This window comes from Anastrepha ludens, chromosome 4 (genome assembly GCF_028408465.1).
Source record: "Anastrepha ludens isolate Willacy chromosome 4, idAnaLude1.1, whole genome shotgun sequence".
NCBI classification, from domain to species: Eukaryota; Metazoa; Arthropoda; class Insecta; order Diptera; family Tephritidae; genus Anastrepha; species Anastrepha ludens.
The window spans coordinates 87,458,522-87,482,257 of NC_071500.1; the positions used below are offsets into that span (position 1 = coordinate 87,458,522).

The 23,736-nt window shown below is 35.7% G+C and overlaps 1 protein-coding gene across 2 annotated transcripts in view; it reads left to right on the top strand.

Annotated features, from left to right (window-relative positions):
• The window catches only part of LOC128860086 (uncharacterized), a 205,421-nt gene that overhangs the window by 56,483 nt on the left and 125,202 nt on the right, over positions 1-23,736 (top strand). For both annotated transcript variants that reach the window (XM_054097338.1, XM_054097337.1), the window contains exon 2: positions 11,722-12,952. In XM_054097338.1, the coding sequence (XP_053953313.1) occupies positions 12,160-12,952 (793 nt within the window). In that variant the 5' untranslated portion in view covers positions 11,722-12,159. The remainder of the gene's footprint in view (positions 1-11,721; positions 12,953-23,736) is intronic.

Sequence of the window (23,736 nt, forward strand, 5' to 3'; positions counted from 1 at the left end):
TTCCCACTATTTAGGACTGGTAGTGGCAGGCTAATCACCTACTCTGTCAGAAATCAAAATAGATCAACGAAACCAACGCAAGACTCAGTTTTGTCGAGGCCCAATGCTCCCGAGAGGAGTGAACAAAAAAAAAAAAACAAAAAAAAGGTTGGGTTAGGTATTAAGCCACGCATAGACCTTTTGGTCACTAGCGATACCAAATGGAGGCTGGTATTTATTATGATTTAAAGTAGATATCGTGTGGGATTAGGATTTCAGGTCTTAGCTATCACAATTTTTTTCTGTAGTTTAATCTCCAAAGTAAGAAAAGTACAAAAATACTGCACAATACAAAAAATTTGCTTCCGACAATGGACTCTGGTAGAGGGGAACAAAAACCAAAAGTTTACGTGCATTCTGACACACTAACGTTGAGCTGAAAAGGACGAAATCCTTGAAACCAGCTTGTTGATCCTGCGTTCAATGCCGTATTAGGTCCATAAGCAGCACAAAAGCTATTGACGGCCTGCTCCGATTTTTCGCTTTCGTCGCTGTATTATGATGGATATACTGAATTTGCTCTTCTTTTACTTTTATTTTGGTATACTGTAACACACAACTGGTTTCATTAAAGCAAACATTTCAAAGAACTTTTTTAATGCCACCACTAAGGAATTTAGGTACCTTTAAATCGCCATGCAGAATAATTTTATGTAACCGTGAGTTATGAGAGATGAGATCAGAAGACATTTAACCGCAAAATCTCAGAACTCTTTCTTTATCCAATCTATGTGCATATCTTAAGCTACGTTTAACTGATATCTAGAATTTGATATGCCAATCAATAGTAATAATTATTGCATTAATTCTTGTCTGAAGCACTTCTACCAGTAGATCCAGGTGCGCAACCAAGATTATTTTTTGCGCGGATGCATAAAATCCTCTTCCTTCCTACAATATTTTATTTATAGAAAGTGAGCAAAATTAGAAATATTGCACATGTATATGTGTGCATATAACAAAAAAATCCAAGGCGCATTCATTAAAGGTGGTGGTACTAGGCCAACAACAATGTTTTGTATGGTATGTTTGATTGTCACGGCAAAGTATTGGGACAGTAGAAAACAAACACAACAATGAATTCACCTTGTTCCATTCTGTGTTGACAGCCACATTGACACGGCGAAAGGAAAAAGTAAATCAGCTTATTTACCTATACCACCTTTAATAAATTCACCTTGGAAACAAACACATTCAATATTTCAAAAAAAAAAAAAAAAAATTAAAAAAAAATTATTTAAAAAAAAATTATTTAAAAAAAAAAAATTAAAAAAAAAAGAATTAAAAAAATGTATATTAATTAAAATAAAAAAATGTTTAATGAAAACAAATTAAGCCAAGAACACAACGAAATAAATAAAGACATTACGTTTTGTGAAAAAAAAAAAAATTATTTGATCTCGACTCGTCGCTTGTTTCCTTGGGTGCACTTTTGCCGCATCAAATCTGCAAGTAACAAATTTTGCACTATTTTCTACTCGTAGTTGTTAATCTTGAAGAGTCGATGAGTCTTACCGTAGAAGAATGAATCCAAGCAGCTAATAGAGCATACGTATCACTTACAAAACTCTTCAAATCAAAAGAGCTCAAACATGTAAGTAGAGTGAAAAAGATAAGAAAAAGGTGCAAACATTTGAAAGGAAGGTAGGTAGGTAGGAGGCGGCTATTGCAATGACACATTTAGACCTGCCGTAGATCCATTCTGAAACCACTGGAACTTATCCTCATACTATGGGTTAGTTTTTAAGGGGTTAGGCCCGAAAAAATGATGATTTTCAATATTTTTTTTTGCTAGTCAATTGCTTTATTTTACAAAAATAAAAATATAGCATTAAAACATCATGTTTCAACTTGACTTTAGTCAAATTTCAAAAAAAAAAATTAATAATTGTAAAAGTTATCGCTGTTTGTGTGGAGCGCGTTTCTCCAGAAGTCCCTTGCGGTGATCATCACAAGTCCTTGGAGATTCATCTAAAATCAATCGGATAAGAGAAATTAGTTTTATTAAAAGATAATCTTGTGCCTGATCAAAGTTTTTTTTTTCAAAATTAACAAAATGGCGACCTCAGGAAACATTTTTCAGATTTTCGAAAGAAAAACCGAAAATTAATTGTTAAAAAAAATCGATTTTTTTAAAACGAAAGTCTTTCGATCCGGTACGAGTTTTCAATATTTTTCAAAAGCGGTATACATTTTATTGAAATATACCAAGCGGTTTTTAAGTTACAGTCTCGTGATCACTGTAAAAAACATAGTTTTGAGGAAAATGCATTTAAAGTTTTGCTATGTGCTCCGGAGCGCCCGAGCACCCTTTGTTAATTGTTGAATAACTGGAAAAGTATTTGTCGGATTCACTTCAAATTTTCACACAATATTTCTAAGATATTAAACTTTAGGAAAATGCAAAAAAAAAATCTAATTTTGTGAAAATTCTGACTACCCCTAACCCCTTAACCCATTCTATAGCTTTTATAAAGGAGCAAAGCTTCGTTAGTTTTAGATGTGCTATATTCGCTACATCAGTTAAGTATGCAGTATCAGAAAGCCTCCTTCTATGTACTTCAAAGGAAAGTTCTCAGAAAAAGATTTTGCCAAGTTAAAATTGCACAAGATGAATAGCGCATGTGATCAAATGATGAGTTACATTAAAGCACAACGAATACGATGGCTGCGCCACGCTATGAGAAGGGGCAGTTCAAGAGCCCAAAGGAAAATTCAGCACGCAAATGCTTGCACAAATAAAGCAAGAGAAAGACCAAGATCGAGGAAGATAGATGAAATGAAAGAAGTCCTGAAATAGCTTAATCTAAAGAACTGGAAGGAAATGGCAGCGGATAGAGCGGCATGGAGGTGCACTCCCCAGCAGGCCAAATCTCACAAGAACCTATAGCGCCAAACGATGATGATGATGATGATAATAGTTAATCTTATAAATAAAAAGCTTTTACATAGATCATACTTCGTTGAACAACTGCATATAAAGTAAAGGCTAAAATAATAGTAACGTAATGCTTTGACAAGTTTTGACAATTTCTTTCTAGTGATTTTGATTTTCATAAATTTTTTAACAAAAATAAAGTTTATTCTACAATAAATATTATTTAAATGAAATTTCCAAACTTTGTAAAGAATTTATAAAAATTCGGCAATAAAAATCTGACAATTAAAATTTGACAATTTAATTTTAAAAAAATGTAGTACGCAGTTTTATAGTCTATTAACTTTTGGTGCAAAAGAATGCGATTTTAAGTCGATTAAAATTCGCTTTTGAATTTTGATGATTTCCCTCCTTGGTTACCGTGTCTTCTCCATATACAAAAAACAAAAAAAATTCTCCCACTATTAATAACACCGCAATGGATTTTGCTAGTCGCAGCCACATAGATAGACACAGCTATGGCAAGCTGCGTGCCCACGAGTTACGCTTTCTGGGAACGTAGAGCATTTGCGTGAATTAAGTAAACCTTTGCGGTAGACTTGAGGCGCATGGAGGTGGGCCGCATCGATTTAATCGATAAGATATTTCGGCTCAATACAAAGCGAACTGCTCACTTCAGATACCCATCGCCTGGATATACTCAGGCACAATATGTCTGTATGCACAGGCAGAGATTACTTGAACCATTTATATTACTTTCAGCTTTTTTCTGTGTTACTTGTTGACTCTACCTTTTAAAGAATTGCCGCTATTGCTGCCGCCCCTGCCATCAGCGACAATGTCAACAGCAGGCGACGGCAAAAGCGACAGCAGCGCAGCACATCAGCCTGGTGTGCAATAAGAGCAAAAAACAAAAAAGCAGCAACAATAGCAATTGCTCTGCAACTCAATTCGATGTTTCTATTAAACTGTAAATTTTATCAACGATACAAATCGCCAGAGCAGTTGGATGCTCAGTACTCACGTTTGCAGTGGACTGCTTCCACTGTACATCCTCCATCTCACCATTCACGCCTTCTCACACCCCCCTTCACTCCTTCTTATCTATGCAACTTACTTCGCTTTGTTAATAAATTTAATAGCTGCGGCCTAAAGTTCATGCGCTACACCGCTTTCGAAGCTGTAGCTGAAATTGAGTTGTGCGACGGAAGCGGATGTGATTGACCCGTATGCGCCCCAACGGAGTTTTGCAAAAACAAAGAAAAGCAAAGCAAAAGAAATAAAATAAGAATAAAAGCAAAAAAAGACGGTGGCTCTTAGCTCCATTTCTTCATTTCTTAGCTTGCGCCCCGGAAACATGCGCTAGGCACGCATGCTGCTCATATTCTCTGATGCTTGTTTGTTGCATGATTGCTATTGTTGGTTCTCGGTTTTCGATTTTCTTATGCTCGTATCTCATGTATTTATTTATTTTTGTTATTTACTTTTCTTTCCGTTGCTAAAATGTCCCAACAGCAATGGCCTGCTCGCTTTCTGGGCTGTTGAAGACCAAAAAAAACAAAAAATGTGTTTCCAATTTAATAGAAAACCTTTGCAAGGCTAGACATCATTTACCTCCTCTACTTTTCTCAACTAATTTTTCATTATTTTTTTCCTCTAGTGGACTGTGTGCGTGCGTGTAAGTTGAAAGTGTGTGTGTGTGTGCATGTGTAAATGAGTAAGTGACCCAATTTTGTATTTAATTAAATTTCACTATTTTTTTTTATTATTATAGTTCTTGGGGTGGTCGTCAGGCAATTGCAAGCATGAGCGAATGTGAAATTATAGACACTTCTTCGGGGAGTAAGTAACGACTCGATGGGCATTATGGAGCTGCTGTGTGGAATGTCGGCATATTTTTTTTTTTTGTTTTTTTATGGAGGTGGCAAAAAGCATTGAAAGCCGAAAAGTGTGAGACTTGTCTTTCGATTCACCCACCCCAGCAGAGAAACTGCAGTTTAATATTTAAAGTGACTTTTGCTTAGTTTTTTCTTCTTTTTTATGTCAAATTAGATTTATAGTAAATATTTCTTTGAACAATTAATTGACTCCATTCTCACACATTCTTAAAAAAAATGTGAAAATCTTACAACTTTACCAAAAAAAAATATATATATTGCAACTTTCCGCTCTACTTGAATGGTTTTTATTGGTTTTTAAACAGGCGACATTGGCTACCGGGTAAAAAATGGCACTAAATGTTTTTAATGTGGATGTATGTTTTTGATTGCTGGGAGCATAGACTGGGTAGAACTAGGAGGTGACCATTTTTATTATTTTAGGCGGAGTGGATAATGGTGAAGTATTCATGCCCAAGAAAATGTAGCCTTAAAAAACCTTGAGTAAGTCGCGTGATGCCGGAGAGAGCTGGTATTTTTCACACTGAAAAGTTGACTTGTTTTTTTAAAAAACGCCAATTAAACTCTGTGGCACTTCTTCTCGTCGCTCCCGTAGCCGAATGAGTTGGTACGTGACTACCATTCGGGAGTGCGTAGGTTCAAATCCTTATGCATCTTCGCCGTTTGGCAGGCAATAGCAAACCGCCGAGTGTATTTCTGTTATAAAAACTCCTCAGTAAAAAACGTAAAAAAAACTTTTGCCACTCGGCTTGACTTAAAGCTGTGAACATGAAAAAGTTCCTCAGAAAAAAACATTTGCTGTTCGGAGTCGACCTAAAGCTGTACGTCCTTCCATTTCTGCAAAACGGCAAACGCACACCATAAATAAGAAGAAAAGCTCGGCAAAACACCAAAAACGGATGTTTAAAAAGTTCTCGGAATATATTCAGAAAATTCAAAATACAAGTTTCCTCAAAAGTGTTATTATCGCCTTCCTTATCAATTGAAACGCACTTATTGCAGCGTTTTATCCAGTTCTTGAAATATTTCTGCTACTGTAGTTTCAGTTCAGCCACCAGAGCTATCTTCGACTTTTCCTTTCCTTCTACTACTCTACCATAGGCCAACATCTTTCATAAGCCAAGCCATCCAGCTACCGCACGTGTCGTTTTTCCAACAGTCTTGCCGCAGTTTTCGTGTCTTTTCTATTATTTCAGCTCTGCAATTTTACTGCATTTTCTTCCGTTTTCTTGTTTTATGCCCACAACTCGTCACTTTCGAAAGTCATTAAGTCGAATCATACTGTTCCGTTTATCTCATATACTTTGCTGGCACTGATAAAGTATGGACTACAAAGAGTTTTTGCATGGTTTCAAATATTTTTATTCGTGTGTTTTTAAATTTTACTGCTTTTGAATATTAGTTTGGGGCAAAAGAAATCCATTATTTTTGTATTTAATTTTCGGTTAAATGGCTTAAAACTATTTTATGGTCGATCTTTACCTCCTGGGCGATGCTATGACTGCTAATATGCCGGCCAACTTCGATTATTTCCGTGATTTTATGCACATTTTCGACATTTTCATTAACATCAAAAATACCTGTACAGAGTCAACGAAACCAAAATTGCACGTAATCAGCTGTTGCAGCCTCGGCACCATAAGCACCATTTAGAATTTCAGCGGCTTGGCTTGCATTTTCGCCTTTATCAAAGAAAAAATGGAAAACGTACCGAATTTTTTCTGTGTTGACTGCCACTGTTAACGCCCTGTAGATCACAAATGAATGCAAGAAACAAAAAGAAAAAACAAAACAAGATTTTTTTGTATTGTACAATGTCACTTTGACAACGAGCATAAGCCTTAAATTGGTTGATTGATACTTTACGAGATATCTATCAATATAGCCATCTACCGAGAAAATAATGGATTTCTTTTTACCCAAACTGCTGTATACATTGATGATTCTGCTTGGCCAGGTTTTAGATAACAATTTTTTCATGAAGACTTTTGGTCTATCGTAGTATATCCAGTTATTATCTGATATCATAGTCCTTAGCAAATCTCCTTTCTCTCTTTTCTTGCATATGAAAAGATATTTTTATACTAGGAAACGCCATCCAGTATCCCTCGACCTTAATTTTTTATGTAGCTCCCAACGAATCTTAAATTTTTCTTACGCTTGATTAGAGCTTTTATGAAGTATTGTGTCCAATTTTGGCGGGCCTTGTCGTTATATGAAAGTCACTGCTTTAGATAAAAAAGATGCAAATAAAAATACAAATAAAACCAAAAATTTGCATACTAAAATTAAGTGAAGTAGTAGCCGCATGGGTTGGTGCGTGACTACCATTCGGAATTCACAGATAGAACGTCGGTTCGAATCTCGGTGAAAACACCAAAATTAAGAAAAACATTTTTCTAGTAGCGGTCGCCCCTCGGCAGGCAATGACAAACCTCCGAGTGTATTTCTGAGATGAAAAAGCTGCTCATAAAAATGTCTGCCGTTCGGAGTCGGCTTGAAACTGTAGGTCCCTTCATTTGTGGAACAACATCAAAACGCACACCACAAATAGGAGGATAGGACTATGAATAAGTTCGTGCGGTTTTTTTTCGAAATTTGAAACTTTATTGACGTAAAATGGTTACAAATTTAATATTCAAAATATTGTCCATCGCTTACTACTACTTTTTCCCATCTTTCTGGCAATTCACGGATTCCCTTTGTGAAAAATTCGGTCGGTTTTGCCGCAATCCACGAATCGATCCATTTTTTGACTTCATCGTAATTACGGAAGTGCTGGTCAGCCAGGCCATGTTGCATCGATCGGAAGAGATAGTAATCGGATGGCGCAAGGTCTGGACTATACAGCGGGTGGGGTAGGACATCCCATTTGAGCGTTTCTAAGTATGTTTTGACCACTTGTGCAACATGTGGCCGAGCATTGTCATGTTGCAAAATAACTTTGTCGTGTCTATCGGCGTATTGCGGCCGTTTTTCTCGCAGTGCTCGGCTCAAACGCATCAATTGTCGTCGGTAGACATCCCCCGTAATCGTTTCATTCGGTTTCAGTAGCTCATAATACACAACACCCAGCTGGTCCCACCAGATACACAGCATAACCTTCAGGCCATGAATATTCTGCGCCGACGTCGATGTTGAAGCATGGCCAGGGTATCCATACGTTGCCCGACGTTTTGGATTGTCGTAATGGACCCACTTTTCATCGCCAGTCACAATTCGATGCAAAAAACCCTTTCTTTTGTGCCGTTGAAGCAGTTGTTCGCATGCCATAAAACGGCGTTCAACGTCTCTTGGCTTCAATTCATACGGCACCCAATGGCCTACCTTTCGGATCATTCCCATGGCTTTTAAACGTTTGGAAATGGTTGATTGATCAACTCCCAAAGTTTTTGCAACCTCTTCTTGCGTTTGAGCCGGATCTTGATCGAGCAATTCCTCCAATTCGGTATCCATGAACTTTGGCGGCGCACCCTCGCGTTCTTCGTCTTCCAAGCCAAAATCACCACTTTTAAAGCGTGCAAACCACTTCTGGCACGTTCGCTCAGATAGAGCATGCTCACCATAAACTTCCACCAAGATACGATGACTTTCGGCTGCTTTTTTCTTCATATTAAAATAATGAAGAAGAATTCCCCGCAAAAACACATTATTTGGCACGAAATTCGACATTTTCAAGTGTGGTAAAAATATTGTTGTTTACGCTTCAAATAAAAAACTTATACTGACGTTTGTGCCTTACGACAGTAGCTCTCCAATGAATGTTTGGAAATGTGGATCGATGGAATAATAATCAAGTTACGCCATCTGTTGTAAAACCGCACGAACTTATAAATAGACCTATTATATATTGTAATAAATACTGCAATTTTTATAATATTGAAATAAAATAAAATTGGTTCACACTGGAGCAAAGCATACATAAGAAAATAAATTGTTAAGCTCTTTTAATATTATTCCTCAGCAAATGAGAATATCCACACATCTTCAAACAAGTAAGTACTTAAATGTTTGCATACACGGACAAGTCTGCTACGTTCTACTGTCATCTGTACGAAGAATGCGCTCATTGTCAATGCCCTACTTTGCAACAACTCGGAATGACCACAACAGCCTTGGCTTGAATAGTTGGGTTGCTTGGGAAGTTGATTGGGCTGACTCACTCAAAAGTGAATTGTTTACAGGTACTTTCAAATAAACGAGTACACACATACATACAACACATGTGCATATACATATAAAGCGTAGCTGATGTGGTTGAAAGTTGTATGAAAATGAATGGTCGACTTGATTGACTATTGGTTCGGTTTGCTTGCCAGATTGTTTTTGTATTTGTTGGTAAATATCTTTCGCCTTTGATAGTTAGTTGGTTAGCTTATGCGGTCTCTTGGCTAGTTAGTTCGCTGGTTGACTGACTGGCTGGCTGGCTGGCTGGCTTGCACTGTAATGCAAAACCCCCTAAGCGCCACCACCTGTTGTTGTTTATTGCTATTGCTCGCTATATGGGGCGTATACGCAACGCCTGCTGAAGTGTCACTTTCGTTCTTAATTTGTTTGGGGGATTGGCGCCAATATGGCTTCAGCGCTCAACTACAGAGACTTCATGCTCTTCGCTGCTTGTGCATTTCCATGTAAATATTTGAACTGTATGCGTTGGCTCTCGAATGGCTGTGGGTGCGTTTAGTGGTCGACCGCTTTGTCAAACGACGATAGTACATCCTCGAATATGCGCTCCCATGTATGTATGTATTTATGTAAAATATTTATCGCACATATTTAATATATATTTTTTTTGCCCCATTGAAAATGATGGCAACCTTAGAGCTGCAAAAATAGAAACATAGAAAATTATTTTTGCTCGCATAGCTGTGCACAACAACAGTGCGCGCAATTAAGGCGGCGACACAACGCAATGCAATGAACTTTGAAGGTTTCGCTCCGATTTACTGCTATAAGCAGTTGGATAATGTAAGTATTTCGCTACGCTCTGACTTGTAAAATGTATCAACACATCCACCAACATATTCACGTTTATTACGCACTTATGTATGTATGCAAATAGACATTCGTTTGGATGGAAATGCGCGTAATGGCAATCAGCTGTCAGCGAATTAAATATTTGTGCCAGACAGTTAAACGAGGCAGCAAATTCCACTTTCAATGCAAATGGGATTTGAATATTTTGATTGTAGAAAAATATTTTCATAAACTTCGTTTCTTTTGGTGTAGTACATGAAAAGGCAATAAATTCTTTTAGCACCCTTCAAAAGTTTCTTGTCCTACAAGGCTGTTATAGTACTACTAGAAATACCATTGTATTTGTACTACTCGTTGTTGGACATTAAATGGTTTCTTTTGATTAATAGTTTTTGCCACAATATCTGACCTTAGGTGGGGTAAGAAAAAAATATCTAAGGAAACGCTTTCTTTCACTCGGAGGGAAGTGTTTATTTCGAGAGGGCTCAGCTGATGCTGAAGGGATCTCACCTCTCTATTCGGAGTTCATTTAATTAATCAAGTTATTTTTCTGCTTGACTTAATAAAAAATGATCGATGATTGAGTCGACAGTGTTGGCAAATAGTGAATCGATTTTATCACTACTTTTTCTAAACAATTTCTGCAAAAAAATTTCTACTTGTGCGATTTGGCTGGGCCATTGGTGAAATACCATACAAGTAGTCATTGAAAATTTTATCTTTGAGATGCATGCAATCAAGCGTAGCCACGACGAACTTTTTCGAATGATGTCATGTGGGACTGGTGTAATCCTTAGTCTCATTTTCGTGGTTTGCCAAGGCTGCCAGGTTGGCAACATCGGCAAATGCGGAAAGGTTTGATTTTATGATTTGGGGTGGATGTTCTTTATACATTCCTTCATCGGATGGCCCTAGCTCGAGACTGTAACTTTTCATTTAGTATTTAAAATAAAATCGGAACGGTTGAAAAAATATGGGGAAAAAATTTTTGTTTCAAACAGCCACCATATTGTGAAAAATTTTTGTTTTAACTTGTCCAAGGCTCATTGCGGTAGCTATAATTATTAAGAATACGTTTGGTTATTATTTTCCATATCACCAGGAGGGTTGGAATAATGCACGCCAGGACACCCTCTTTTTTTTGGTTCCCTTACTTTGACTGCACATAATTTTGTGAATAATCAAATGCGGTTGTTTCCTTTGTACAGCGCTTCAAAAACCGTGCGAAATTCATTCATATTATGCGGCACTTCCAACACTTTTTGAAAAAAAAAAATAGGTGGCACCGCCCTTGAAAAAACGTTTTAATTAAAGTGCTTTCAATCATAATTTGCGTGATATCCACATTTTATAATTTAAATCAACTGCGCTCTAATTTACTCTTTAGAATTGGGTGGCAACGCCATACACCCATAATTATCATTAAAGCTTTGTTCATTCTTTTGATTGAGGCCTATGCATTTTTTAACTAATTAAATTGTGTTGTTAATTTATATATTTTTTAAATTAGATGGCAACGCTTATTAAAAATTGTATTTGATTTATGCTCTATTTGCCTTTATACTGATACATATATGTAAATATATATTTTTTAAATTAATAAAGTTTTGTAAAAATGTCACCAACTCCAAAAAATAGGTGGCAACACTAATTAAAAGTATGTTTTTATTAAAAAGTGTTTGAACATCTATCAAACTGTAGATGAATAATATCAAACTAAATCTGAATACTCATTTTACTATTTTCCCAATAAACACCCAGCTAAAATGAGCGTAACACACACACCATCCATGACGGCGTAAAAAGTTCAGTTGGTTCAGTACTTTTTGAGTGATGCCCTTTCCAAGAAATGTTCTAGAGATTTTCAGCTTTAAAACCGACTAACCAATACTTTCTGATAACTCATTTGTTTTCAATCTCCATTTTCAGCAAAGAAATCATTCTAACTGTTCCATCACTTTCCTGCTATGCAACACTTCAGCCATTCAAAAGCGTTGACTGATGGAAATTTATGAAAATTTTCGACAGCGCTGGAGTTGAAATGCGATTGCCGTCAGCATCTGCAAGTGTCATTGCAATTAAAAACGCCTAATTGCTCTACAATGAGGAAGGAAACGACAACAATAACAAAACAACGGCAAAACTAAAAAGAGTGCCACAAAAACAATAATAACAACAATAAAATACCAAATAAATAACACCGAATGCAATTTGAAATTAGGAAAAGCAGCAAAACAAAGGAAAAAGCAAACGAATATAGCAAGCAGAGTAGCTTTCCAAAAAGAGAAGCAGCAGCAGCCGAGTAGTGAGCGGCTGCTAGGTTGGGTAGTTGAACGATAAAAACGGCGCTGCAGACGTATAGACGCCATGTTACAGCCGACATCGTGTGGACCAGGGCCACCGCTGCCGCCACCGCCTCCGCCGCCGCCCCCTTCGTTAGGCGGCCATGCCAACAACGACGTATACCCACCACGGCTTGAGGCGGAAAAGCGAATGAAAAAGCATGGAAAATATGTGACACCAGGACAGCGGCAAAAGTCAATAGCTGGTGAGGCTAAAACGGAAATGAAGAGAACAACAAAAGCAGCAGCAGCAGCTGCGGCAGCAGAGCCATTGGCTGACAATGTTTTGGTTGCGAAAATAGTATTGAAGTCAGTGGCGGCTCAATGCGTTGATGATGATGATTTTAGCATAACAACAAAGGCAGCAGCAATTAAAACAACAATTACAAACGCAGCAAAAACCTACAGGAATTGTGCCGCGCATATTGGCAGAGGTGAAGATAACCAAAACAAGAACAAAAACGGTTGGCCAATTTTGAAATTACCAATGATGCTCGCAGCCATGATGACAACAAAAACACCACCAACGCCAGTGGCGGCAGGAGTTACAAGAAAAACTGACTTTGGAGGAAAAACTGCCGCTAAGCAAATAATAACGGCAGACAAGGAGGCGGCAACAGTTGGTGTTACAATAGCAACAACATCGGCCACAGCGATTTTTGTAAATTCGGACAGTTCAAATTCTGCAACAAAAGTAGCAACAACAACAACAAAAACAAGCACACCAACTACAAAATGGCTTCTAATGTGGCTAATGCTTTTTGGAGTAATGGCTCAAGCGCCTTTGCATCAAGTGGCTGCCGAGAAGAGCAAACACTGTAAGTATTCAATCATTTAAACAATCATTAGCGCACACATACAAATGCATGTATGTATGTATAATGTATAGTAGCTATTCGAAAACAACGCTCACTTAAACTAAGCCAATGAATGGTATTGTGGGTGTGTACAAAAATGCTCGTAACTCACTAAAATAAAAATAAAATATTAAAATCTACGCGAAGTATTTGAAACAATATTTGAATCCTGAAACTTATATCCTATTGAAAATCCCAACTACGAGATAGTTTCGGGTTTCTACTGTGTAATAAAAAACAAGTCGACAACATTTATTTTATTTCTTTGGTTTTCTGTTTTAATGCATAAATTTTGATGCTATCGATTCCTAGCTTTTAGATTTTGCTTTTTTCTGTTTTTCGTTGATAAGGAGTCTAGTACAAAATCACCATCAGCCTCACCAACTATTAGCGTTACAGTCCTTACCAATCTTCCTCCACTTAAGGAGATTCCCAGTTTTTTACGCCTAATTTTTTCAGGTCCTTGGTGATGTTATGCAGCCAATTTGTTTTTGGTCTACCGGGGCATAAAGATTTTGAGGTTTAAGTATAAAATATTGTAGTTCAGCAAAAGTTTTTGTGGCTCACCGTCATCCATGCGGATGACGTATCCTGCCCAAGTAATAGCTGGCCTTCCACGTCTGCGGCTTCCTTGGGAGTTTCAGGAAATGGCGGCCCATGTTAAGTCACCAATTCTGCATCGATTCAACTATTGATTGACGACCTCATGAGGTCTACTCATAGGGGACGTTGGTCTGGGTTAAACTCGTGCAGAGTAGCCAAGTGCTTTGTGAAAGAACCAAACAGAGTACTGGTGGGTGTAATCACAGGGCACAACGCCTGTGGTCAGCATATGGTTGCCATGGGGGTCGTCGACAGCTCGATATGCCTATCCCTTTCCAGAATCAGACTTAGGATATTGGGTTGCGATATACTGAATATGGATATAGTTCATACTCTTCCTCATCCGGATCTCTTAAGATTCATCAATGAATCAACGAGATTTGTGGAAGAGTGTCCTCAAACTAATTTATCCGTCTTACCACCCACATTTTATCCTTCCTATCTCTATTCCTTCCCCGAGTGCTTGGACTTGTCCAACCCCCCACAAATCTAATCTAATCACCATTTCCTTTGTGTGGAACACGGCCAATCCAGTCCCATTTTCTCTTTCGGATTTTTTGTAGTAGGATTGCGGGGTTTTGGGCCATAAGTCAGCATTCGAAAAAATATTTGGCCAGAATATTGCAGAGACTTAGCAGCTCCTTATTGTATCTTATTCTGTACTCGCCATCTTCTTCGCGTGGTGGGCCACATACTTTACGCAATGTTTTGCGCTCAAATATTCTTAGGCGCTTCTCGTCTGCAATATTCATGCTCCGGATTTCTTCACTTGACTTCAGGAGATTTATGTTAGGGTAGTATGCACAATTCGCCGCCAGGATCAGATATAATGTCCTGCGTGCTGTTGTCGTTACTTATTAGTACGACGAGTTATGTACTTTTGAATGCGCCCCCAAAACTGAAGTCTTCGATGTCAATTACGCCAGATGCTTTTCTTTTCAGCTTTGAGATCCTCATATATTCGGTTTGGTTTAAGGTTATTGCCAGCCTTACCACTCTCGCAAACAAAATAAGGCCAATCTAGAATATTCACTCTTGAACTATTTTTTGTTATTTTTTTTTAATTTTTTTTTTATATTTTATAGCTCATTATAATTAATCTTTATTGTTGAATTAAAATTACTCTGGTACACAACAAAAATTTTTCTCTTCGAAGCTTATAATAAAATAAAAGTATGAAATTAACAGTCAATTTTCTTAAAAATTGTAAAAATTGGTCTGGTTCAAGGTAAAATTTTTATGCTTTATTTGGTCAAAAACAAAACATATTGATTTCCTGGTGGTTTCGAACCACATCAAGGTGGCTACTGTGCCCATTTTACGCTACCGTAAAGGCTTTTAACGCTTTAGGGCTCTGACGCATGCATTTGTACCTCTGTGCCTTTAAGCACCATGGAGTGAAGCCTACGTCGGCAGGTATCCACGACGTTGTACCTTCCCAGTAAGGACTTTGCTTGGCGCAGCCCGACAGTGTGCTGCCAGCTTGAGTTCTGTGGCCCTAAAGATATATAGTTTATAAATTGTTTCCATATATTTATATTGTATTATATACTTATTTATTCTATTCTAAGTTTGAGGGGGTAAAATTTGAAAAACTGCATTATTTGTCAAGCAAGGAAATATCTACGCACTTCACATGCATAAATATTTATTATATATTTTGTAAATCAAATATATCAGTGCATCACAATTTTCCAACTATACAATAAGTGTACAATAATTGTTATTTAAACCTTGTTTATTTATTTTATTTTCTGCCAACTCAACCAAAATGTAATTGACCGTAGAATTTCCAATGGATATTTCTGAAATACACTTTACAATAATAATATAAATACAATATTGGTGTGGCAAGTACAACTGTGGCAGGTTAAGAGGTTAGGCCACTGAAGTGGCGAAAAAAATAACTATAGCTCGGAATTTTTTCCTTGGGCGAATGAAATAAATGAAATTTCGGAAAACAGTTCTTCATTGTAGATACATTTCATAATAAAGTAATAAAAAATAATAATTCCAAATAAATTATTCAAAATGAATAATTCTAAAATTCCAACGGTAGTTTTGCTGCCACCTGCCACCCAATCGACACGCGAGGCGAAGTTCGCATGACGAACAAATCATTTGTTTTGGTGATGGGCTAATAAGACAGGAACTTGTTAAATACCGAGATCTCAAATTTTTCAGTAACAAAAAAAAATTCATTCAGCTGAATAAAAAGTTAGATATATCCCATCATTATTAATTATTATAATTTATATAATTATTATAATTATAATTTATTGTGGTGGAATAGTGACGTGTTTTTCATGTGGTTCACTTGTTTACTGAGGTCGAAATTTGTTTTATTCTTCTTGATTGGCGCAATAGCCGCTTAATTTGTTTTGCATGACTTAAAAAAGAGACACATAAAATATATCGAATATGAAAAAGGAGACATTCAGGGCAACCAAAATTAAATGAATAATAATTTTTTTTATTTTTTAAATTTATTAATTTCTTTCAGGCAAAATAATAATAAAAAATAAAAAAATACCAAATTTTTTTTGATTGATTTACAGTCGGCCACCTTAATAATTTTCAGACAAAAAAATTTTTGATTTTTTAAAAATTAGTTTCTAGTTAATTAATAGTTTTTTTAAATTTTGTCAAACTCTTTTTTTTGTATTTTTGCAATCTTTTGAATTTCTGCTAATTGTCATAATAATCCCTTAAGGGGTTATATACAGTTAGAAGGCCGAAAAAAGCGAATTTTCCGGAATTTTTGCTGAGAAAACTTTTAAGTTTATTGATCTAAAAATTTGCACACATATTAAAATGTTTTTTAACGGTTTTTTAAGACTTAGCACTACTAAAAATATTTATTTGGAAAGAAGCTACAGCTGATCTCCGGGAGCTCCTCTCAAAAAAGGCGTTTTGCGCACACTATGTCTCTGAACTGGATCCACTGAAATTAAAAAAACCAAACAGATTTCGTTACACTAATGTTAAATCTAGTAATTAATCGAAGGAATAAGCAAAATAATTTTTTCAATGGTTTATAAAAAAAATATTTATCGGCGAGAAAAAATCTTCAACTAATTGCTAAAAAATATATTTAAAATTTGAGACTTATCGGTTTAGCCGTTTTCGAGTAGTCTTAGTCACCGACTTTGAAAACCCCGGCCTTGTAGTTTCAAGCACTCTGAAACGCCTTTTCAAAGTTGCGTGTAACTTCGAAAATATTCACCGAAACGGTATTAAATTTTCTATGTGTATTCTTACATATATAGTATGTACATTAAGAAAGAAAATCGATTTTTTGAAAATTCCAACTGTATATAACCCAATAATCATTTTCAAAGAAAAAATTGGTTTGCACAGTTTCTGCTTCTTGCTTTAGAAATAAACTGACATTCGACTAAAAACCTATCTAAAAAATCTTGCGTGATCCTCTTACACTTTTTATGTAAATATGTAAATATTAACATAAAAAACAAAAGTAATCATAAAAAATTGTGCTTTTTTTCAAAAACCGAGACGCTACAGAGTCATAAATTGGAAATTATTCGCCCAAAAAATTGTATAACTTATAGTCGGTAATATGAGCCACGAACATCCGTTTTCGCTTATCCCAATTCCTTTTTCAACAAAGGCTAGCAAGGGGAAGACTTAAACTTTAAAATGCTGTACGTACAAAGATTTCTTTGTTAGAAAAAATAAAGAAATTGTGATGCTTCATAACTTTAATTGTACCACAAATTTTGCACTTTTAAGTTAAAACATTCGAATTCAGCTCTACGAATACTTATAAAAAATTGTTTTTTGATTTGTTGGTAAATTATTATATATTCGATTAATTTTATCGACCCGTGTAGTTTTTCTAAAAACCAAATTGCAAAAATAGCTTATTTTTTCAATCTCCTCTTTAGGGCACATATCGCATTTGCCTTTTTGCAACAAAACAAAAAATTGAGAAATTTCGAGCATTGCGCCGAGCATCAAATAGTTTTTAGTCTAAGCTTTTCTATGCCCGAATCGATCCATCGAATTGCTAGTTGAATGCCACCCACCACTGCCATCGTCCACACTTGCTTATGCATCAATATTATCTATGCTTTTATTTGTACGATTGCACATCCATCCATTTGTCGCAGCTAATTTCAATATATCAACATTTTTGCCGCAGTTTTCCTGTCAAATTTAGCAAAACATTCTGTGAATAGCAATGAGGGTGAAACTATTTTATTTATACTCATATGTGTGTATGTATTTTTACACACGCATATATATCGACACGATGGATAAAGGAATATCATTTTGATTAAAGTCGGAAGTGTAGCGACAAAATGCTTAATGTAACCTGTTGTTTTGCGTTAGTGCACATACATACATACAGGCACATGTGGTTGGCGAAAAACAACAACCACCCACACGCTTACATACGTGACTTAAATTGTGTGTGTAGGAATTTCCGTTCGGGCAGGTAAAAATTGATTGGTCTCGTGAACATTTCAAAAATGCCTATCAGCGGAGAAATATCAAAATCAAATGTTTACTTGGATAGCCGGTTTGATAGGATAGCATACCAGCTGGTAGTTTATCATCATTAGTTGAGTTAATCTAACCTTGTAAGAAAATATTTCCAAAATTAAGGGTAACTCATGAAATTGTGAGGTGTTGAAATCACATCAACCAAATTCTTGAAAGTTGTGTGTTTTTTATATTGAGCCGAGGCCTCTATTTCTTCGAAGTGTAGACTCAGGAACCAAGCTGTTTCAACAAGTTGGAACCAGAGGGAAATGGGTGTTATATGAGTCGGTTCAGGTGGGCATGTGAAGAGATGGTTAGTGATATGCGGGGTATCCTTGCATGTTGGACATATGTTGAGACGTATGCCGGGCTCACTTTTGAATAAGACAAAGTTTCCAGCTACAATATCAAGAACATAATTGTGCCAGTGTCACTTGGGTCTCACGAGACAGCTGAAGCTCTTATAGGTGATGCTTCAGCTGACCCCGCTTATTAAATCTAGTTATCCAGCAATCAGTCACGCACTTGAATATTACCAAGGAAGGCTTCGGGAGAGGAAAAGTGAACATGGAATTGCTAAGAGCTATCCAGAGATTACTCTGTGAGATTTAGTTCTCACTGGTCCACAATCGCATACGGCTATCTTGGGTTCCAGAACACAGAGGTATAAGTGAGAACGAAGTAGTGGACGTATTGGCGAGAGAGGCTGCAGCCTCGACAAGAACTCAAGCGCTTCCTTGCTTAGAAACTTAGGAGTGAAGAGCTAAGATTAAGAGAGGTTTGTTGGCATCAAATTATGTGGCTACGCCAGGTGAAATTCTTATTTGGAAGGTACAATCAAAAGAGGTTTAAATGACTTAGAACACTCCCAAAGGATAAACTTAGAATGTTCAATGCATCATCTCCTTGAATGTAGGGATATAGCGCGGAGAAGGTTGAAGCTACAACCAGAAGAAAGGCAAACCAAGTTTAATGTGATGAAATGAAAAAAAAAATATTTGTTTTGTAAACGAAAGTATGGAAAAATTTGTTCGGAAATATTTTCTCAAAACATGTTTTTCATCATTTCTACTTTTTTATCGTTTCAACAGTAGAAATTATTTAATCTGTAAGCTTAATTAAAAAAAGTAAACATAAGTTTGTTTTACTTGGTTTTTGTTTTAAATGAAAAATTTATTATTGGAGATGAAGGTATGAAACAAATTTGTTCGAAATTTTTACGTTAGAAATCAATTTTTATCAATTAAATATTTATTATTAATATGTAAGCTAAGATGGTTGGATGGATCTTTTTCATTGTGATTCTTTTCAACTAATGATCCAAGAACGCCCTTTTCAGAATTTGATTGATCTAAGCTAGGGCGTTCTTCAACAAACTTCTGGAATAGGGCATTATTGAATCAATAGCTGAGATAGGGCGATCTTCATGCAATCGACGATGTCAAACAAAACAGCTTGGTAAACAAAAAAAATTTTTTTTTAATTTTTTCATTCAAAATTTTTTTTTCATTTCTACGTTTAAATAATTTAATATGTGGTGTTGAGTAAACTTTTTTTTGAAATCTGGATTCCCACTCTTTTATCGTAATAAGTTAACTTTTTTAAGGAAGTCTTTCGAGTATTTTACATAAATCTCTTACAGAATTGAATTGAAAAATCCTGGAGCAATGGTATAAAAACAAAAAATAAATAAATAAAAAATAATAAGAAAAATGGAAATAAAAAATAATTACAAGAAAATGTTTTATAAAATAACAAAAAAAAAAAAAAATTATAATAATAAATAAACAGAAGAAAAAATTCTAAAAATAAAATAATATAAAGTAAATGGAATTGAATTAGAACTGCTTAGCCTTAAAATCTTCAAAATGTATATGGCTTCAGCTGTTAATTTGGATTATTGCTTATTTTAAAACTAACTTAAGCAAGAAATTCAAAGTTTCACACAATGAATATAATTTATATGTCTACACTAAGAATTCGTTCTAATATTTTTCTTATTCACCTAAGTTTAAATGAACTGAATACAATTACACGCCCACGTTTTATTCGAGGAAATGTGTGGATGTGTGTGCAACATAAGCATTTGTATACCTTTTTTTTGTTAAGCACACGTGCCTTCGCCCGAATTTGAGCTTTTCCTTGTCGCATTGTTGACCATTTAGATGAATACATACACATACATACTCGCATATAAGTACATTGGCCCACATACATACATACCACGCATGTAGAAGTATATGCAAAAGTGTATAGCCGTACAGCTTATGGGGCAACCAACAAAAGTTTGAAGACTTGTTGAGCTAAAAAAAAAAAAGGGAATAATAGCACAGTGTGACAGTGAAAATTTACTTCGACCAGGACCTAGGAAACCACTTTTGCACTAGTTGAATAACATACTTACTTAACTTTATAAGTATTTGTTCGGTGAAATAGTTAAGCAAAAGAAAATATTTATACATACACTTAAAAAAATTGCAAAGTGATTTAGTAAACATTTTTAATTTATTTCGCATTTTTTCAGTATTTGTATGTGCATTTTTTGTGATTAAATAAAATGGTCAAATGTCTTCGTCGAGATTTAGTGAATTTTTAGCTCGTTGGAAATAAAATTGAGAGTAATTTATCCTCATTTCATCCGAAATATACACTGGTCAACAAATTAGTGGTTTAAATTGCTATTCAGAATATATACAATATACAAAAATTTGAAATGTTTCGTATGTTTTACTTTCTTACTCTGGCATTCCATGGGTTGGGCGGCTGTCTAAGGCCATGAGGCTGTCGCTGCAGGCACATATAAATCTGCCTCTCCATCTCACACAGCTTAATATCGATAGAAGATTTCTCATATTAACAAAAAGGTATATCCTAATATATAAGACAACTGAATTATTTACGCTGGACTCAATATCGTACAATATACAATATGTATTTGGTAGAATCTCATCTCCACTCAGCCAAAACCACCATTGTAAGAGAACGGTTAGAATAGAGACTGACAAAAACCTTCGACACATTCAATCAAATATATGTACATTAATTGGAAAAGATGGGTTTTAATCAGTTGTGAATTATTCACAATAATTAGACACCTTATAAGATGAGACTGTAGTCATTGTGATTTATTATCCCAAAAATTTGATATTTAATCATTTTTTTGAAATGTTAAAATTTATGATCAATAATAGAATAAATTTCTGAGATTCTTATTGTATTGCTTAGAAAATATCGACTTAAAAGGTTTTTGCTTTTAATTCTTAACGGATGGACAGACAGCATAGCTAAAATATTTCGCTATTCACAGAAATTTAGCGTCTGTATTTATCTGGAATCTATTAGACCCTTGCAACCCACCGTTTTGTCAAAAAGTTACGGGCACTTATATACTGGGGCATTCTCCTTTACTTAAGTGAACTTTTGTTAGTTCGTTGTACTATTACCACTACTACCCACACACAGCTTTGCACACGTATTCATCCAATGCTAATTTCTTACTACGTCAGACCTTCGATTATACGCATTCATTTGAATTGTTTTTTTCTGTTTAGACACATTTTTTGTTATTATTGTAGCATTTTTTTGTCACTGCTGTTATTATTGTTGCCCACTTTGTTATTATGCTGCCGCAGAGCAACATTCAAAGGTATCATATCAAGTAGCACACAAAAATACAAACGAAAACCAACAGTGCAAAGCCTACGCACAAAAGTAGGCAACAAAGTAGAAAATAACAAGTATAAAGTTTGTTTCCTCGACACACAGCTATACACACACATACATATGTATACTCACACGCATACACATAGAACTTGCATACACAAACAAAGTAGCAAATTCGCATGCATTTGCACGCATTTACGACGCATGTTTACAAGGCATTTTGTGGTGCGCGACTGCTCATGATTGTCTTTGTTATTGTTGTTGTTATTATTACTGCTGTTTCTCCAACAACTTGGCTACGGCCATTGATGTGCGCTGTGGTAGTCAGCTACATGTGCTGTAAGGCTGTCTCCCACCTCCATCTCTCATTCACAATTTGTTTGTCCGGCACAACGCCTTCCTGCTTTCCTGCTGCCTTGCCTCGCCACGTTTCGCCTCTGCTAGCTTTGTTTCGTATGCCGTATGACATGTGGGCAAATTGCTGACAAGTGTGCTTTTTGTCATTTTATTGCATTGAATAAAATTGAATGGTTGGACAGTTGAATGCTTGAAATCATTCGGCAGGCGATTCCGGCGCTTCGCAGTTTTGGAGTGTACATTATGAACGGAATGGCTGGCTGAGAGCAGAAGAAGGAAGAGGTAGGAATGGGGTGCCATTTGAACGGCTTACATTAGCAAAGTCGAGGAAAGGACATGGGCTCTTACAAGTATTTGCTCATACATACACACGGGCATATATATTTATGCATAAATACCTTGATCGAAAGTATGTACATGCGCATATATACGTATGTGCATACCCTGTAGGACTAAAATAAGCTGGTTATAGTTTTAATACTCTTTACAAAAAAAAAAAAATAAATTAAAATAAAATAATATTAGCTGTGGGACCTAAAACAAGTCCAGGCACCAACTACTGCATGTTCCGTAGGAGTTGGAGTTTTGGTATAATTTTGCTTGTTCTCATCACCTTGCGTCCTTCTTCTTACACTTCATTTCGTTCTTAGGTCATATTTTTCTAATACGAACTCTCCCGTCGATAAGGTATTAGTCCTAGATTTCGTGAAGGTTTTCTTCGGCTGAGTTTGATATATGATTTTGAAGTATGTTCTAAGCCTAGTAAATTAATTGTTCAACATTCTGAATATAGCAGAAATATTCCTCGTAAAACTATGATTAAATTATTATTAATTAAATCTTTTCACATAATTGCAGAAAATTATTTGAATTGCAGAAAATTATTCTAGCTGCTAGCTAGCTCACTAGTTCCAAATTAACTAGTTTCAAATAACTTGTTTCAAAATATCTAGTTTGAAATTAACAAGTTTCGAATGAATTACTTTCGCACTGTTTTAGAAATTTAGAAAATTGTTAGCGGTGAGTTTTTTATCATGAGCTTCTCTCTGAAGTTATCAAAGGAAAATTGCTTACTAGTATCTTTTTTTATGTACTAGTTTCAATAGTACAACGCTTCTGGAAAATGTTCAGAATCGTTAATAAAAAATTAAAAAAAAAAAACAAAAAAATGCTTCTCTCATAATTGATTAGGGCTGCACCTAAAACCACCTAGTTTGCAAACTAGTTCTAAAGATATTAGTACCAAATTGATTTAGAACACGATTTTTGTGAAACCGTAATAATAATTTTTTAAACTTCTTTCACAGCTGACCTAAAATCCAATTAATACATGAGTTATCTAGTTACAAACTAGATCCAAGTAAATAATTTTCCCCAGATTTTAAGCTGACTAACTTAAAAATGTGTGTCTATAATCAGAGTTTAATTATTTGCTAATATAATACGTACATAATATCAATTGCCAGGTGACTAGTGATAAAGGGCAACTATTTTTGAAGTAAGTGTACTTAGTAATAGGTTCCAAAGGAATTAGTTGCGAAGTGGTTTTAAAAGGGCCAACTTTAAATGTTGTGAAATACTCAAATCCTTAAATACTCTTATGCGTATATTGA